The sequence below is a fragment of the Enoplosus armatus genome, chromosome 1 (assembly GCF_043641665.1).
Source record: "Enoplosus armatus isolate fEnoArm2 chromosome 1, fEnoArm2.hap1, whole genome shotgun sequence".
Classification (NCBI taxonomy): Eukaryota; Metazoa; Chordata; class Actinopteri; order Centrarchiformes; family Enoplosidae; genus Enoplosus; species Enoplosus armatus.
The window spans coordinates 16,192,796-16,213,228 of NC_092180.1; the positions used below are offsets into that span (position 1 = coordinate 16,192,796).

The 20,433-nt window shown below is 40.0% G+C and overlaps 1 protein-coding gene across 1 annotated transcript in view; it reads left to right on the forward strand.

Moving 5' to 3' along the window:
* LOC139285222 (C-type lectin domain family 18 member A-like) overlaps positions 1 to 20,212 on the forward strand; it is a 36,256-nt gene extending 16,044 nt beyond the window's left edge. The window contains exon 11 of the mRNA XM_070905736.1: positions 20,133 to 20,212. Coding sequence (XP_070761837.1) covers positions 20,133 to 20,212 — 80 coding nt within the window. The remainder of the gene's footprint in view (positions 1 to 20,132) is intronic.
* The last annotated feature ends 221 nt before the right edge of the window (positions 20,213 to 20,433 follow it).

Consider the following 20,433-nt stretch of genomic DNA (forward strand, 5'->3'; position numbering starts at 1 on the left):
GAGGACTGCAGTGATTATTCTGCCCGTCCTCAATCACCATTAAACCATTATTTCTCCGTCCTTTATCTACATGATGCCCTCTCTCTCTCTCTCTCTCTCTCTCTCTCTCTCTGTGTCTCCACCGCTTGTTTTGTCTTTTTCATTTTCTCTTTTCAGTGCAGTCAGTATTGAGCGGCCCACAGCATTTGGATGCAAGATGAACTTTGATAAGAGTTAATGAGAACACAGCATTGTACGGGGAAAGAATGGCTCGGGCTGCACTCAAGAGCCTCCTCACCAGGAAATGGACCGTAAAGAGCCGCAGCCACCCACTCCTCCGGGTTTGGAGGAGGAGAGGACGAGAGGAGAGGAGAATCAGAGGAAGACAATAGAGGAGACCAGGGAAAGAGAGGGGCGAGAAGGACAAAGAATATAGAAGAAAAGGAAATATATGATTAAGGCACAGAAACGTGGAATAGTGGAGGGGTACAAACATAATGACAGATAATTACTGTATTTAATATAAAACAACTAAATTGTTCTGTGCTCAGCAACGTTATGTCTCACTGCATTAATAGATTGTAGGTTGTACACAAAACCACACATTCTCAAATTCATTTTATCAGCTTCAGTGAGTTTTCACTCTTCCAGCTGGACCCCATATGTTCACTAAATCTTGTTATTGCTGAGTTCCGCACTGTAAATCATTTTGAGCTGGTTCAACTTAAAGATGTAGGTTCTTAAGATATTATGTTTAATCAACAACTTTTATTCCCATTGACAAATATTACAGACAAATTTGCTGGTCTGAAAATATATATTTTAAATTGAATTAACTTGAAATAAATAAAACTTATATTATATTTATGTTACGTTAATGAGAAAAGATTAGTTGATTCCACTAAATTCCTGTATGATGTTTTACAGTGCAGTTTAACTTCTCACCTTGCTGCAGTGATGTGGAAGTGTACTGCAGGGTGTGTACACTGTGACATCACTGTTGGGTGTGGCTACAGGTGCACCTCTGACGTGTCACACCCACCAGTGATGAGGTGAAAAAGAAACTTCCAACCAGAGAGAGCAGTGAAACACTGGTCTTCAGCCTGGTTACTTTTTAATTAAAGTTAAATTACTGCAAAATCTGCTTTGTTGAGCCGTTCATAGGATGCACAGACGACTAAAAACAGCATTCACAATATCCATAGAGAATTTAATTATAAGCCTCAATGTGAACTATAATGTGAACTATAATGTGAACTTAGCATGAGCTAGAATATGGTGAAATTGTAACATATAATATGTTCATTTAGAAGCTTTTTTTAATTTCATATTTTAGAAATTAATTTTAGACCCATATTCTGAAGTAGGACAATACCCAGCAATCCCCAAACAAGCTCCACCAATGTTGCCGTTCCCGCTGACAACCAGGAAAAGCACAATGTCGACTCCATTGGTTAGCAACTTGCTCACCATCATTTCCCTGTCAGACATGACGTGCTTTTAGGGTTGAACAAGATGTTCTTGCAATTGCAAAAACAAAATAGATACAAAAGGAAAACAGTGCTGAACAACTGCAAAGTCTGTCTTTACAGTCTGAACATCCTGTTGTGTGCCTCCTGACTGGCTACAGCAAAGCCCCTGCGTACACACTTAATGGTGTGTGTAGTTAATTCCCTGTTAAAGAACATTAAGTACACAATCTTGTACGTTTGCGTTTTTCTAATATTTTAATGCTCCTAATCTGTTATTATAAGGTCATGTCTTATAGCTGGCTGAACAGCGTGAAAGATTCATGGTTCACAGTTCAATGCTTAAAATGCTATAAAAGACTTCTGAAAAGAAAATGAAATGAATAAGATATTTACTATCAGAATCCACGCAGACATGTCACATTTCAAGCCTTATAAAACTAAATGACAGTGTGCCTTGAAAGCCAGCCATCCTGGACCTTTTTTAGCTTACATTTGTCAAGAGAGATCCACAGCACTAATTCCCTGCCTTGATCACCTACAGTCTCTTTCTGGAGAGCATTGTGCTCACACTCTGCTGCCAACCTTAAATAGGAAAGCAAATGTTCACACACAAAGATACCTCGCCAATGATTGTGTTTTTGTTGCAGCTCAACTAAATACAAGGTACGATGATGGGGTGATGAAGGGTGTTAACTTTTTTCCATTAAAGTTTTGCTTGGCAGTACAGCCTGTTTTCTACAGAAAAGTATCTGTAAGAAGAAATAGTTTAGACTGCTTCTAGAATCACTGGTTATTCCCAATCGTCCCTTTCCTCAATCTATGAAACTCACTCTCACCCTTTTTGTGGAAATAGCTTCTGGGAGAAGATGTAGACAACTTTGGTTCAAAACGTATCGATTTTAGAGAAGTATGTTACCCGGAGCTATTCAACCTCTGAACGCTGGACCATAGCCACTTTACAAGGTTGCATTTAATTTCTTATTTCTTTTGACTAATTTAATATATATTAAAATGTATATTGTACAAGAGTCTTTTCGTGGTGTTTTTAACTGATTTGCATAGATGGTTTCTTTGGCATTCATGAGATGTGATGTATTTTAGCATTTTGTGTTTTGATGAATAGTGTCCTGTGGGCAAAAGCTCACCATACAAATGTAACATATTTATCATGCAATGAGAGTTAAATATCTCCTCGTACCTTTGATTGGAACCATATATCTAAGAGGAGACAGGGAGGGATGCTTGTAGAAGAATAAGATGCAATATGGAAGAGAGGAAAGCAACGTTCAAGAGCAGGTGGGGGGGAAAGGGCTGAACGTGAAACATGAAAAAGATATTAATATAAAAGGAGACAAAATGATAGAATCCAAGGAGGAATGATCAGAGAGGATTGTAAGATAAAGTTAAGTAAAAATAAGATTAAAGGCTAGTAAAGCAGTGGAAGTGCTTGACAACAGAGGCCTCTGCCACCATCCACCGATGAGAAAGGTCCCTAACAGCAAGGAGAGGAGGAGAAAAGAGATCAGGAGGCAAATGAGTGGAACATCTTGAGAAGGCTGCTGATAAATGAATAAATAAAAGAGTTGAGAGAAGAGAGGGCTTCTCAAGGATGTCATATCTTAATTGAAAATGACAGCTTCAATTAAAAATGTAATCATTCTGTCCGTTTTCTAATTAAAAGCGAAACGACTGATAGTTTTGACTCATTAACTTCAAAGAGTGATGCGGCCTGACAGAGTGGGGGAAGTGTGTCCTTTGCTGCACGGAGAAAGAGCAAGCAGATGAGAAGTTGAGCAAAAGCATGAAGAGGACCAATGCATCGGGTGAGGATAACCTGCTACATTGACTTTCTATGAGCGAGACAGACACACAGCTGGTTAAATGATGATAACCAGGAAGCAGTGAGCTATTGTCATGAAGGTTGTTAGACCTGACAAAAAGCAGGACACTCACAGCAGTAGGTGACAATTATCTTTTTAAAAAGGGCCGCCTCTTCATCATTACTGATACAAACTTGTTCCTCTTAACAAGCCAAAAAGACACACACACACACACACACACTGATCAGACGCTCATTACCTGAGTCACACATGTGATCCTGTCATCAGAAGGAGTCCAACCCTCCTGTTGAAGGGTTGTTCACTGTGTGAGGACGACTGAACTGTCAGGCGAGTGAGTCTGTGTCGTCTTGGCTTATTAAGAGCAAAATAATAGTGTTAACATGGCTACAGGATAGCAAAAACACCACACATGATCTTACGTGAAGGATGTGTTTACTTTCCTGGTGGATCGCCAGGAGGATAAAAGGAGTTTTTTTTACAGAGCAACTTTATCGTCATCCCTTTGAAGACGTGACAAATCCACTGTCCGTCCAATGCTCTCCTCTCAGCTCTGCTTTGGTCTCCACCATTTCCTGAGGGAAATATCTGTCCCTTTAGCTGTTAAAAGCTCCACTATGTTCACCAGTTGCTCTGGCTTTGATATGCACAACAACAATACACACACACACACACACACACACACACACACAGACACACACACACGATTTGTGACTAAGGGATATTGTCCAGTCACTGGGATGAGTCATTATCGCTTTGGTTACTTTCCAGTAACATTAGTCTTGGTCTGTCTTACACAGTCTGACAGTAAGCAGCAGACATATGCAGAGACACTTCACATCATCATGACAAGGTGCGTTATCAGACAAAGAGACGCCTCGTGTGCTGCAACTCTCTCTCATCTCTATTACATATAAAAGCAACATATTGATTTTTACTTTGCTCTGTAAAATCCATAGTTGCAGAGAGGAAAACAATACGATGTGTATTCATATGGAATGGCTTCATATTTCTAAATAAATGAACTCGATGAAAATAAGATTATAGACCCCAGATCAGTGCCAAATTAGAGACATTTTTAAATACACTAAAATCAATGTTGTTCTGTATTCATCCAAGGAAGGCTTGCTGACCTTGTTTGCTCTTTTTTATAATCCTTTCTGCTTCACATACATTCAGTGACAAACCACCAACCTCCAGGATTGAAAAATTACAACATTGATATCATTATGTTATATTGCAAATGCATATTGTAAGTGGGAAAACCAGCCAGCAGCTGTTCCCACTTCTCTCTGGACAACAACCTTGTTTACCCTCAGTGGTAGCTGTTAGGGGAGGGGTGAGTCACTTTCTGCACAAATATCCCCATCCAGATTTCAAACTGTGTTAACCTCACAGGCTCGTTTCTCTAACCGTCAGAGCCCTTAGATATCGGCCTGTCTGTACTTGGTCCTTTATTTACAACACTATTCTGAATATTTTGTTTTGCATGAATCTGATGCATATGATGTTGACCCCACTCAAACACCAAAATACCACTTATATACTGGCCAAATACACACATAGACACAGTTTGCCGCATTTCCAAACCTATTTCCAGGCCTATATAGCACATTACATTATTCCAAAACATTGTCCTCTGGCCTGAAATTGAACCTGATCTGTAATCATTCACAACAAAGAGAGGAAACGTGTCATTAGACCATTAGCTTGCATAATGTTGCTACATGAGGTAAGTGGAAACTGACCTTTATATGACCTAAAACACTACGCAGGTTTAGAGAAAGAAAGAAAAGGGAGAGACAGATGACAAAATAACTATAATATTCAGTAATTATCTAGTTAGGTGTCATTTGTAGGCCAGAGAAAATCACCAGAAACAGAATGCTAAAAAAGCCATTAAGGCATCTATTTATTCTTCTCTCTACAGCACAAGTAGAGTGGAGCGTAATCTGCCCTGCAGCTAACATCAGCAGCAGTTTGTGCCTTGCGGAGTATCTCAAAGCATGAAATCAAAGGTCATAGACTTGATTATACTGTTTGTACATTAAAGCAGCTATAATTAATATTTTTATTTTAACAATGCATTTGTTCCAGTCCCAACACTCTCTGCAACCTCTTTTCCAGTTGAAGCAGGCAGTTATTTCTGTGAAAAGCAAGCTCTAAAAAGGCTACTGCACGCTACCAGCTCAGCACCAAACAGCAGGCAGACAAAGTTAGCAGCTAGCTGGTGAACATTATGGAGCATTTAGCAGCTAAAGAGACAGATATTGGACTTACATTTGCTTTTTGGCCAGAAACACGACTCCAAATGAATGATAATGTTGCTCCATGTCTGCTGGATGTGTAAACTGTTTGCTAACAGGTTTGTCATATCAAATTTAGTGCAGGTTTAAGTGAGTGTAAATCAAATGTCAATTGCATTACTTAGTATTGATTTAAATTTAATATGCTGTATAATCTAATACAAATACTAAAGTACTTCTTCTTATTTTCACCTGAAATTGTTTGAATTGTGCACAGCAGCTAATGTGTTCAGGTCTTACCTCATGCAGTCAACATCATTGCATCATTGCATTGTATTTTTGTAATATATTATACGCTTCATTGATTATTCAGCTCCATCTGGATTCAGCAGTTGATGTACTGGTTCGTCCATGTTCTGCAGAAATTAGTGTTGTTGCACAAACATTATTGGAACATCTATTATTTCTGTAGCATTTAGGTAGAGGATTATTAGTCTGTTATTCAAAATGCATTAGGGCAAATATCGTCATCAAACATGTCATCTGATGTTTTTAATCAGACTTATTTTCATGTTTCCTCTGTAGTGTTTTGTTCTTGTATGTTTTGGGTTTCTCTCTGCTGTGATTTCTGTCAGGCTCTCTGGCTGATGCAGAAATGTCTGGTTAGTTAAGAAGTTGGTTTTTTTTCGTCACAGCTGGGCAGTCTGAGTGAACAGGGCTATCCCTGACGCAGAAAGATAGGGCTGTGGAGGATGATGGATGGGGCTGTTTGAGAATGCTACTCAGTTCAGCCACACTCTCCATTGTGTCTGTCTCATTGCACGAGGCAAGGAAAGAGGCGCTAATGCAAAGTTAACTGAGTTTTACACTCTCACAATCTCGGAGCATAATTGAATCCTCCCTCTGAATAGCTCATCAGAGACTGGCCAATATAAGTTGGATTATCCTCTGAGGAACCTGCTCTGTTCCACGTCGAGCCAGTTTTCTTTGTTCCACACAACACAAGTTTGGAAACGGCATACAGTCAGTGTGTGTGTTCTGTGTCCGAGGGATGCTCCAGGGAGAGACAGCCTCATCCAAAACTGAGATCAAACTGGACAGAGGAGACATTGTTATCTCACAGTCAAGTTACCGGCATTAAAACCAAATCCTAACAACAAAGGTGCTGTCTAATTCCTTGTTTTACAACACTGTACACTGGCTCACATTTTTCAGTCAAAGCAGAAAAAGTGTTGACTCCAAGGTTATAGATTATTCTCCATTATATCCAGATTTTGAAACTTTTACATCTTGTGAAATAAAAATGAATCAGAAGGTCCCACAGTAATGTATATCTATGCACATACTGAATGAAAAAAGACACAGTGGTGCTAAAGAATGTTTTTTATTGAACAAGAGGGTCTGTTAAGTGTAATAGTTGAGGGCCGGCAGCAAAGCAGAGTGAATGAGGTGCCAGTTAAAGCCCTATGAAATGTGTAGCTGGCCGCAGGCATCTTATCATCAGCCTGGCCAAATCACGCTGCTGCCACAGTTACCCAGTGCTCGAAAATCTCACCACCTGGGCATTGTCACACTGATGGAGCCCTTCCTGATTTATTCACCGCTGATCACATATACAGGTACCTGCACACACACAAACAGGCATGTATGCACATGCATCCACACTCACACAAAAACACAATGCAGACACACTGGCTCAGACCCAGACTGTAGCTCTCTGTCCAATTGAGTTTGCAGGTCCAGTAGCAGAACATAATGAGGTTTTCACACTGAAACACTCCAGCTAGAGAGAGTGGCGGGGGAGGATGGTGTGAGGGGGAGTCAGTGGGTGTGACACAGAGAGAGCAGGGGAAGGAAAGAGAAAAGGCACTCAATGATAATGTATGAGCTGTCTGCAGTGCTCTATGGTGGGGGAAAAGAGTGCAGTGGTGCATTTAAAAAGAAGATTATCATGTCAAGATACAGTAATACCTCGGTGAACGCTGATTTTCATTGGGTGTTGGTGCTGTGCTTCATCTTTCTGGGTGTGAACACTCCAACACACGAGGGGTGTGTGAGACATGTTGGCTCCGAGTCATCTCATAAAACTGACAGGAACCACAACTACTGATGGTTTTCTCTGTCTTTCATACAAATAAACGGAGTGTTTCCGTTTATATATCATGGTTATCAATACACAGTAAGATGTGTTCCAAGTATTCATGTTAAATTATGTTTTGACCTGTCACTAGGCCCTGCAGTGGGTATCAGGCTGCGCCGTCATAAAACTGCACCCTCTGACAGGCGACACTATTCTCTAGTCCTGACCTAACTTACCTTTAAGCTGCCTTTAAATCCTGCTCTCACCCAAGCAAAGAGCAGATATTTGGCAGCTTGACCCGGCCTTATTACCAGCCGCGACAGCATGTTGTTTCCACCTTGTGAGCCTGTGTGTGGTCCTGGAAACACCTACTACAGTGGGAATGACCATAGAAGCGGTTTTGAGTACTTTGCCAGGTGTTTATTTGTCTGTCTCTGGACAGATATTGTCATCCTGATAGCCTCACAACCGTGCAAGATGCAGTCATTAAACTTTACAGATGTGTAGTTGAGATCAAAATGAATGCCAAGTTCGAAGATGAGTGTGGTAGGGGGGTAGTAAGCAGGGAAGGGTGCATGCTAGCAAATAACAGCTAACATCATGTTAAGGCTATCAACCATTCTGCATGCTCATAGGTCATTTCTACTGCGTCTGGTTAAGTCTCCAGGAGTATCGCTCATGAGACAGGCTTGTTTTACACCTTCCTGCCGAAGTGAAGCTGTAACTGAACACAAAGGACACGTCGGGTCCTCGCCTCTCCATTTACTGACATTTTGGGGAGATGTACGCACATCATAAATTGCTCCTAGCATGAATCTAATCCTGCCTGCTTCCATGACCAACACTTCCCTCCAGCTAAATTTCTTCTTTTCTGCTCTTTCCCAACTCATCCACCGACCCTGCTTTGCCTGAGAGACTGCTCTTGCATATCTAGCAGCCTCTTCCTGCCTCTAAAACCAGTTTCCTCCAACCAACTGCTGTTGCTTTGCCCCATGATGACTGTGCTATGCTCAGTCCAAATCCCCCATGCCCATGCAGTACCTGCCCTACAATATCCCTATTTCTAAGTGCTGCCTGAGCCTGTAAAACTGCCTCCCTTGGGTCCCCTAACCTGCCGTGCTAAAGTGCCTTTAAACATAACCATAAAAAAACATTAATCATGCTTTAGCTGCTACGAGTGGATGTTCTGTGGATATTGTGGGGAAAACAAATGAAAAATATTCATGAATATTTTGCAGATACATTCAGTTTTGCAACTTTGCAGTTATGTTCATTAAAAATTCAGGTTGCATACAGATACCTAAACAGATCTAACACACTTGAGTGTTGTTTTGTGTTTGTCCAGCTAAGGACATGTTTAATTAATGTTGTACATGTGGATAAAATGAAAGAACATAAGTGCAGCGTTAGTCCGGATTCTAAACAAAATGGAAAAATAGAAACAGAAGTAGTACATGACAGAAAAGCAGGATGCAGGTGAATGTGCCAAACTGAAAGATGAAAACAGGCAGGTGGTCAGTGGGCCCAGAAGCTGCTGCTGATGATGATGAGATACGGAGAAAGAAAACCAAACTAAGCCATGTAATATGTCTCATTTAATTTTGTTTCATGTTATTAATGTTGTTCTGTTCTGTATATGCTGTAAATTACTGTATTACAAGAGCAAAATGCTATAGTTTAAGTTGTTTCATAACTGTGCAGGGATGCATGTTCAGTCTGACATTGCAAAGACATAAATAACCCAAAGTGTATCATGGTGTGTATGAATATCATTGGTTTGTGTTATTGATGAGGCAGAGCCAGGAGCGTCCCTGAGGTCAGGACAGCAACAGCTGACACCAAAGGTTAAAAAATAACTAGAAGACAATATATTGGACGAATAAAAGTTCATTTTCTCCCAGGCAAAAATGAATATTCAGGAATTATATGAGCCCTCAAATAAAAAATGTGCATGAAATAGCAAGCATGGTTAGTAAATATAGGAAGAAACAAGAACTTTCTTTTTCAGTCCCCAGTTATAATTCAGTTGGGTTCTGGATGCCAGAGTGAGCTCCATTACTATTTTGATGTTAGCATTTTGTTGTTTTGTCTTCTTGTTTTTACCACAATGGACATAAATTTGAAAAATCAGTATTAAATGAGACATTTTTGGAAGTTTGTGGTCAAAAATAGCCCTGTGCAATGACAGGTGTCAGAAGCTCATACTGAGCTCTACACTTTTGATATCTTATTTTCAGGTTCTCTCTTCAGCCAATTTGCATTTCAATCTTTATGAGAACTCAGCTGTGACTTGGCTTTAAATTACTCTGCTTCTTCTGAATGCAGCAGCAGTTAGTGGTTGCAGCATGAATGAGAACCAGGACGTAAGGATCTTACTTATCAATCGCGTACTGACTTTTCACGATCCATCACAAAACCAACAAAAATGAAGCTCGTTTTTTCTACACTTAAGTTTCTATGTAGAAAAAAGTTTCACAAGGTTTAGATGCCAACCATTTCTTTGTTTTCAGTCATTACTATCTGACTGCCGAACCTCTGCATGGCTGCCTGCCACCTCGTGAGAGTTCATCAACAGTATGTAGCCCACAGCCTATATGCTTTGCTATTGGTCAGTTTGTCAGTTGGCTAAGCACAGCTTGAGTACGTCAGCCAAAACAAGCATAAATGAATAGGTATATTACAGTAACACTTCTTCGTTAGAAATAATAATAATAAGAATCACGAGTTTTTTCGTCTATCAATGACCTTTTGTGAAGTAACAGAACACAAATCATGTTCCATCTTCAACCTTAATGGTTTCAATCTGTTTACATGTATTCTGTTAACTTTCAAACCTGCTAGTATATCCTAATATAAATCTTTTCCTCAGCTAGGCTCCTGTACATCAGCTCTAGTTTGTTTGTTTGTTTTTCTCCTGCACTCCGAGTTTTTTGTGTCATTTGTCCTTATTATTTCCCTCTGTCATAATGTGTCCATACTTGTTCTGTTCCCTGTACTTTTAAACTCATTCCAACCATTTCCTCAGCCTGCAGGCTAATTTTCTCTCTCTTTGCCTTCGCCCTCCCCCTCAGCCCTTTCTGTTTAGGCTAGTCAGTCAGTTGGGCTGCATCAAGCCGGGTTCTGCTCCACTACCTCTTTCTCTCCCTACTGTCCCTCTCTCAACCCCCTTGCCTCTCTGCTGTTTCTCTTTTTAATTCCTCTGATAGCTGACAGTGAACCCAAATGCACCAAGTCTCACACCACAGTCTAGAAAGTTATAAATATTGAGTACATTGATGTTTGGTGTATGTTCTTGCACATATATCGAGAACTGTCTGTACATATTCCTGATTTCCCGCATGCTTAGGAAGCCTCCAGCAGCAGCTCTGGGCTGATGTGATGCCGTCTGGCCCAGAAAACCTTTTTAAAAACATCTGGCCACAACTGTCGCATACATTTAAAAACAAATACATTCTCATCAAAAGAATCATCAAAATCTGAACAGAATAGTTTAAAAGTCACCAGAAGTCTTATCTGGATTTTTTCGGTTATTCATGTGTGCACAGCGCACTTCTTCCTGTTAGGCTTCCACATTGTCCATCGGTGTGGATGTTTGTACTGTGCATTTACACTGAGATGATGCTATGCACAAAAAATTGCTTTTTCTGGGCTCTGATTTATGTTTTACAAATATTAATGCTGGTTAAAAATACTAAAAGTATAACTTAAAAATACTAAGACTATTAAGTTTTCAAGTTTTTAAGTCACAGATATGTCTTACAGTAGCTCTATGGGGTAATTGCTTTCTGGACCACAGGAGATCTTTGTAGTACAGTGAGGCTGCCATGCTACATCCAGCTCTCTTAATAAACCAGTAGGTGATCAACTTTAACTGGAATTAATGGAGCATTGTCTTGGAACTTGTATTAAATCTCATAATACATCCGTGTTGGGCTGCTGTGACATTATACTGGCATCTTCAGCATTTCTTGTTGGTACCACAGAGTATACCGTCAAGGGTATTGATTTATATCAAGCACATGGATACTGTTTGTAATACCTAGACTGTAATTCCTTTTTTTTTCCAGCTACTCCAACTTTATTCATTGCTTTTTGTCTGCAATATTCACTGATATTATTGATGCAGTTTGGCCAGCTGAGGTGTATGTGTTGTAAATATGAAAGAAAATCACACAGACACATATCCACAAAGGCTCACCTTCCACATTCAGTCACAGCTAATAAGAAAAGCCGACTGCCATTTTATCCTCATGTTCTTGTTCCAGGCGTTAGGGAGTAATATTGACCAAATACATACCTCACCATAAACATCCGAGCAGACATGGTAGCTTGGTTTAAATGTGGAAACAACACATTAACACAACTGCTGAATCTAATTGTACCCATCAGCATGAAAATCATGTTATTTATATTCGATATTAAACCAGAAAAACTGTTCTTCACAGTATACATTTCTAACTCAGTGCTATTGTACCATATAGACCTATGGCCCAGGGTTAATTTAGCTCCTTGTCACACTACTGAGAGCACAGTTATTCAAGGGTTAACGGTTTAATAATGCAATTGTGCCTGGGTTAAGTGTAGTGTGAAAAGAGGTAATAATCATTTTAGAGTTGACTAAGATTAAAGTTTGGCTTACAGCCAGTCTTACTCTGTGTTGGTTGTTAAAGAAGCTAATTAAACCCACATGAAAGCCTCTCCTCGGTAGCCAGAAAGATTAAACACCCTCAGGTGTATTCTCGCTCCAACCACCGCGCAACAAAAAAATGGAACAACGATTAGAGTGTGTGCACGCGCAAACAACGTGTAAAAAGTAATTCTGCTGGGTGTGTTTTCAGCTGCAGCATTGATTAGAGTCAAGATCGCAGTGATGGAAATAATGTTGTGATGTGTAATAATAATGATACTACTGGAGATTTATTAAATGCTTCAGTTTCTGTTTACATGTAGCTCACCCATTCAATATGATTCATGTTTAGTGTAGAGATTAAGTCACTGTTTGTTTGAGCGTTTACTATTTATAATTTCTCATTAGTTCATCAAATATACTGCAGTGAGACAGCAAAGGTACTGGTCGTTAACCCTTTTGTCTCTTGTCTTACATAATCACGCTGGACACTGTGTGTGCTTCTGATTTAGGTAATCATTAATTAATACATAAATGATCCCCTTAAAACATGTCAAGTCTTTTGTGTGTGTTGTTTTGAGTGTGTTTGCATGTATCATTTTCTTTGTTTGTATGAGTGTACAGTCTCTTGGTCTGTACATTCTCAGTGTGACGTGAAACAAGTGCACAGCTGTTTCTTCAGGTTCCTGCTCTTTGACAGGTGTATTAAGATACACGCACACACACACACACACACTCACACACACACGCACACACATACACACACACACACACACACACACACACACACACACACACACACACACACTCCGGCAGCTTCCTCTTTGCCTGGCTGGAATTTGTAAGCCCTGAGCTCCAGCCAAGCTCCTGTTGCTGAGGGGAAACCAGCTGCACACTCATCCAATCCTCCTGCCAATTCTCCTGCTAATGGAACAGCCCACTGCGCCCCTGCCCACCCCTGCCACAGGAAAACATTTGGTACATCCCATTGGTGCTTCTCTAGCTGGTTTGTCACTGACTCAGTAGTATCACAGCAGTCAGCCAAACGGCAGCCTGAAAACACACTCACACACACATACAAAGCAAGAGTGAGGACATAAAAAGAGTGAGTTGAAAGAGAGAAGCAAAGAAATCCTCGGCTAGTCTCTCTTCTCTCAGATTCCTGCTTGTTTTTGCCTCCCTGATATGACCCTGTTCAGCCCAAGATGTGAGTATACTCGGGTTTATTCCTGTGTGTGCAAGAATGTGTTAGTGGATGTTTGCTTGCTGCACTGTGTTTCTGAAAGACAATATTTCCACTGTGTGCCTCTCATGTTTTGCTCTCCCCTCCCATCTCCTGCCTTTCCCTTTACAAGCCGTGCTGTTCACAGAATCAGCCTGTGTTTGCTAGTCTGTACACTCCTGAATCCCAGGTTCCCCTTTTCACTTTTGCCTCATGGCTGTTTTTTACATTTTTTTTCTTTTTTTCTGGTTTTCTCTGCGTACCTACACATTGATTCAATCAGATGGTTGTGTAAAGAAGGATGTGTGGGATGTCTCGAGGTTATGATGTAGACATTGTAATGCCTTAAGAGGTGTTTCTGACAACTTCATCAAAACTGCACAGTTGCATGTGTTCAGCAGCTCAACTTGTCTCTCACATTGACAAGGTCAGCACTCGCTCTGTGGGCATAAAGGCTTGTGAGACAGAAATGTCCGAAGGATGAATGACGCTGTAGTCCTGCTCTCTGGTGCTGGACTAAAGCATACATATTGTTTTCTTTTTCTTCAGCTGTAGAACGAATAGTGCATCTCTTTTTGTGAGCAGTTTCTAATCAGGGCACTTTACAGACATGCAGGCAGAGCGGCTACATCTCCTCACAACTTCCACACTAGTTCAGAAACAGCACTCTATTCTGTTGAGAAAGTGAAGGCTTCAGAAGAGTTCAATACAATTTGAAGTGAAAGTGAATCTTGGGCTGCCTCTGTGTGGTTTGCTGTGATGTGGGATCTTTTCAGGGTCTATAACTCAGATCATGTATAGTCATGGTACGACTGTATCTCCCTCACTGTAATGCAAGAGCTTTCACTCGCCTCCTTTTTCGCTGCTCTGGTATATATTCCAATCTTTCTGTTTGGCACACACCAGCATCTCTCTCAACATGCCATCTATTCATATCAAGCTTCCCTATCTTTTCTATCTGCTTCATTTTTTTCTCTCTCTCTCTAATTGGAGTTATAATCCTTGTTTAATGTTGACAGTGATGCCTGTGATTACACTACATTTAGCCCTTAGATTGGAAGCTAAAGCTTCATAGTTGCCGCTTGGCTTTAAATCTGACCTGAGGTCAGTTGCAGTGCAGGAAATGGAGAAGATGCATGAGATTGTGCTGAGCCTGTCAGCAAGAGGCATGCAGCACTTTTACACCCACATTTGACAAACTACCCTCTCTTCATATGTAGGGTGCCAGACTGTGACCTGATTAATGAACTTTGTGGCAAGAGAAGGCTAAAAAGCTGCGTGCGTATTGAAGTGAAAACAAGCAAGGAATGGCCTCTTTTCTGATCCAGAAAATGTTTTAAACATCAGCAAAATGCACAGCAGGATGCAAACAGAGAGTGTGACAACAGAGCAGATCTAATCCATTTGAGGTTTAAGGCAAGATACAAGAGAAACAATCTTTGTTGTATTTGAAGAGTGGAACAAACTTACTGCTTCATAATAGATAGCATTTTATCTTGGCAACTTTTTTCTGAGCTAAGATTATCAAAACGTTGAAGCTTTTAACAATGTCATCACCAATTAAACTGAAAGAAGTGGCAGTAATAAAGGGAAATGCACAATACAGAAAAAGACAAGAACAGAAAAATATCTTACTGCAGCATAATTCTTTTTTTCAGTCCCAGTTGTTCAATGATTGTTGCAAAGGCGTTCAGTCATAATTGCTTTGTTTGTTTTTGTCTCTTTGGGTGGAATGTTTGAGAAAAGAAAGACGTGTAAACAGGATTACAAAACATTATGTTTTCTTAGATTGAAATATCACAGAAAATGTTTGTGTCAGTCATCAAGTGTCTGTGTGCTGTTCTGAAATGACTTGATTTAAACATTAATTGTAAAATATCTAAAAAATGAAAGGATGCGGTGCAACCCATTGCATGAAAAATTGAAGGATCAGAAAGAATGAAAATTATGATGCAAGACAGAAAATGTAATGTTTTTATCAGATTATGTTATTATCCCATCTCCCACAAATCAGTAACATCAAAGTGCACAGATTAAACATACAGTAGCAAATAATATTTTCTTATGCGCATTTCTGTGTTAGCTATTTTCAAGGTAAATTATGTTGGCCTTTTTCCAAACAGCAAGAATACAATTCTGGGAAAACAGTAGTAGTGTGTTTGTGTGTGTGTGTGTGTGTGTGTGTGTGTGTGTGTGTGTGTGTGTGTGTGTGTGTGTGCGTGTGCGTGCGTGTGCACATGTGGTTGCACAGAAGATGAGGCTGCTTGCCAGAGAAGTCTGTGAATATAAAATGCATGCTGTGCATGAATTATGTGTTTCTGCTGAGTCCATGACTGTCTTCATGTTTCATTCTTGAGTTTTTACGGTCGCACATTATGAATCACCTGAAGCCTAATAACAAGTAGTAATGTGGGGGGAAAAAATTAATAAAATACTTAATTGACCCTGATAGAGAAGTTGTCTTTTCAGTGTATGCAGGGAGGTGAAAGCGCAGGTTCAGACAGAGCAACTTTCCTGGAGCTGGCAGAGAATTCAAGGACACTTCAGCAGGGTGGATGCTGACTGACTGGGGTCTTCAAAGGCCGTCCAGTCTCCTGCCTCCTCTGGAGATTCAGAATAATTTCCACATTGTTACGGTGTAATTTTGTTTCCAGGTAGTGTGATTAAGCCGGCTCTCAGTTTGGCTCAGTATTAAGCGTCAGTCTGGCACTCAGCCTGACGTCCGCTGATACAAAGCACAGTGACAGACTGTAGACCGAGGCACAGGCTGAGGCTTTATAACTCATTATGGCTGATCGTGTGTGACCTTGATCTGTCCTCTGGTGCCCTTTGCTCCTTTTTTTTTTTCTTTTTACAAGCATGCTGCCTGTTAGATGATACTACTGTTTGATTTCTGTGTGATTTATCGGTACTTTTTTTGGCTGGAGTATCTTGGGCTTGTCCCTCATTCAGCTGGTGTGTAGTGAGAATCATGAATCAATGTACAATGTTAATATGACATGCCGCCCATGATAATGGTACTATCACCATACAGGCAATTTTGTGATATGCAATATAATGTACAATAATTGTTTCTGATGCATCCCAACATCTGTGTTAATGAAGAGGAAAACTTACCACTGGAATGGCAAAATAATGGTTCAGAGATCAGGAATCAGTTCTCCATGTACTACTTCATATTACTCCTGCTACTATACTACTATACTAGTGCTGTCTTTTTTACATTGTTTTATAGACGACCGAGATGGAACAATGTCCAAAAGGTACAAAGCCTGAGCCGTTTCAATACACACAACATGTAGCCGTACTATCATTCTTTTTTAATGAGTTTATTTATGTTGGAGTCAATGTTTTTCTTCTCTTTTTTTTTAAACCTTTCAGCTAAACAAAACTCTAATAAGGAAAAATAAAAATAAAGTTGAAAGAGTAATAAAAAAAATAAAGAGAAACAAAAGATCAGATATCAGTATCAGTAACACTTTAATTTAACATCCCCTATTTAGCATTTTAAAAGCAGTGTATAAACATTTAATCAATTTTATTATATATTTATATATGTAAGCAGATGTGTTTATTAATATATATGTGTCCCGTGGGCACTCATAGGTGGATGCTGCTGTATAAACAGATAATGAATGACAATATGGTAAAACTCAGTTGTAGTAATATAAAATATGTCTTCATAGGAGAAGTTATAATTTTTAGTACTGCACATTAATAAACACTGTCCTTATATTTGCTTACAATTGCATTATAGTGTGTTATAAACCATGAATTGACGGTAAGAGAAAAATGTATAATTGTATCACATTAACAACAAATATCGATCACCATTATCATCACATTCGTCATCCCCACAGTCAACACAATTACTGAGCATAATGTGGGTTATTATCATCTGCCATAAGTGGTATTTATATAGGCCTCTGTGTTTAAGGAGCAAAGTGGGAAAACTGAGTTTGAAATAAAGGAACGAAACACAATTTTACTTATTTTTTTGCAAAATAAGTTCAACACAAACCTCAAAACAGCAAATCACCAAAAAAAATGTTTAAAAATTAACAATGTAAAAGCTGTAATCCAAACGTTTAACCAAAAATACGTGTGTGTGTGTGTCTGCACTGGAGAAGCTAGTTGTAGCGTATAGGATTTTGTTTACCAAATAGCGGTCTGATTACCTCCTGAGGTTTTGCACCCGTAGAGCGAGACAACTGTGCTCAGCAGCATCCTCCCCTCTCTTCCTGTGTAATGGCTCCTTCATGCAGTCAATCATGTTGCTCAGCAAACACATCATAAAACTCAGTTTCGTTTCCTTCTGCCATACAATCACTTCAGCCCTAATCTGTGGAGACTAGGAACTGTCCACTGTGTTTTCAAAGAGATTTGTTCCTGATACACATCATTCTTCTCATGAGGTGTCAGTTGTCTGTCATCTTAGTGGTGGAAGGTGTAGTTACTGTCACATGAAAATACTGCCCTGGCATATAACAAGTATGGCCTAACCAGTAGAGGTGGGCAATATGATATGAAACTAGTTATCAGAGTGAGATTACAGTAAGTATTTGTAATAACATGATATCCCTTACAGTAACTTGAGTCATTTTCTGGTCTTAGAGGCTGCATTACAACTCTCTGAAATAGTTAGAGTTAAATTAACAATATATGCATTATATAAAAAAAAACATATTATCATATATATTTCTTTTAATTGGCCAGTATTATTCCCCCAAATAGTTCCACTTAAATGCATTTTGAGGTATTCAAACATGTCCTTACATTTAATTTTTCTTTTGTTTATTTAATATGTGCTACACAGTAGGAGTTTTCTGGGTGTGCATGCATGCCAGGCTCAGGCAAGTAATAGTTGTGGTGTCAGCAGCAGGGGCCAGTTCCTCACCAGCAGAGACACTGTTGGCTGCAGAGAAGCCATCCAGCAGGTCACTGTTTGACTGTAAACTGTCAGAAAATTATCTCTGCCGTGGGAGGTAAACGCACATACACGTGTTTAAATTTCTTTTCACACATTCCAACCCATACTTAATTAATTGTAGCTTCCAGCCATTTGACAGTCACGCTGTGTGAGTGTATGTGCAGCTGGCCCAGTCACACTCCATTCACCACCCATCTGTCCATGTCAGACTGGCCTCCTCTCCTCTCCTCGCCTTTTTTTCTCTCTTTTTTACACTCACCTTTGGTAAATCACTGCTGAGCCACGAGCAGTGAGCTGTTGGCATATCCTGTAATCAAGACGGCTCTTGGTTAATTGGCCCATTGGATCATGTGTGAAGAGGTGTTTGCAGGAGAGACATACAAAGACAGACAGAGACGGGTCCAAAGCTGCACCAGGTTTCTCATGTGCACTTGCAGACGGGAGACAAAAATGGAGGTGAACAGCTGGCTTGGAGTGGCAGAAGCAATCATCAGAGAGTGATGGGAGATGTATGTGAAAAACAGCCACTTTCAGTATTTGCCGGCCCTCATTGTCATGTTAAATGATGACAACAACTAACACAGATGAGGTTAAGTTTGCTCAAATAAAGAGTAAACTTGAGTGTAGGATAAACGTGACCAGACAATCTACAGGGTTTGCAGGTTAGTTAATCATCTGAACATTCGTCATCCTTACAGCATCTTGCTTGTTTAACGTATATCTGCAGTCTGTAGATGATGATGAATCAAATCCATTACACCATCTCACAGGGCACGTACCACACCACCTCCTCTGTAGTCAGGGGTCACCAACAAAGTATTCTCGAGCAAAAGTGCAAGCGTTCATCCGTAGACACAATCAAATGATCTGTTAATCTAATTAAAGTATGTAATAAAAGTATGTAAGCTATTATTGACTGCTAGTGTATTAAACTAGCTAGCTAGCTACTTACATTAACCTACTGCATCTCCATTGGCTTGCGCGACACATGCGAGAGCATAGACTATAATGAGGACGCCAGCCACTGCAATGATGGGAGTGAGGCAGGCAGACGAGGCGTTACTAACGCCAAGGTTAAGAAATGGTATGGTCCACTTTAGGGGTGTCTGAAAATATATTTCAGGATTCTTCCAGGCAGGAATATCAGAATCAGAATCAGAAATCAGAATCAGAAATACTTTATTGATCCCCGGGGGGAAATTGTACAGTACCGGTGCTCCCATTCAAGAGTAGAAAGTAGCATAATTTAGAACTAAAAGTTTGTACAAAATATAAAAATAAGAAATACAAAATACAAAATATACACATTTACAGTATTTAAGTGAAATGAGGTGAAATGAAAAATGAAATGAAAATACAAAATATACACATTTACAGTATTTAAGTGAAATGAGGTAAAAATATATACAATAACAATGTATATGTATGTATGTGTTGCACTAAAGTGTGTGACTATATATGTATTGCACTTAAACATTTTGAATAAATAGTGAGGTGGTGTATGAACAGGTGAGGTAGATACAGATACGGTGAGGTATGGGAAATATATTGTAATATCAACAGTTACAGATAAGAAGGATAAATGTTTCGACCCCCCGACTTGGGGGAGTCCAAGTCTAAATTAGGGGGTCAGACCCCCCCATCCACCCCTGTAATTCGAACCATGTTTGTACCCCTGTTGTGTTATGATGCTTTTTACTGCATCAGCACAAAGTTAATTGGTTGCTCTTCTGTGCAGACATGAGCATGAGTGGAGAGTTGAAGTCCAGCCGCTCCAGGGCAGCGAGTAAGAGGGCCAGCAACACCACTTACGGGTGAGTATGAACCCCCCCTCCACACACACACACACACACACACACACACACACACACACACACTCCCACCCCCACACACTCAGAGATAATCCCGCGCTCTATTATTTGCTGCAGCCCTTTATCTGTAACTCAGTAGCTGCACCTCAGCGTTGCAATCAATGCAGCATTATTCGTTATTAGCCTCATACCAGCTGTGTATGTAAGCTACTATTGATTTTAACCGGA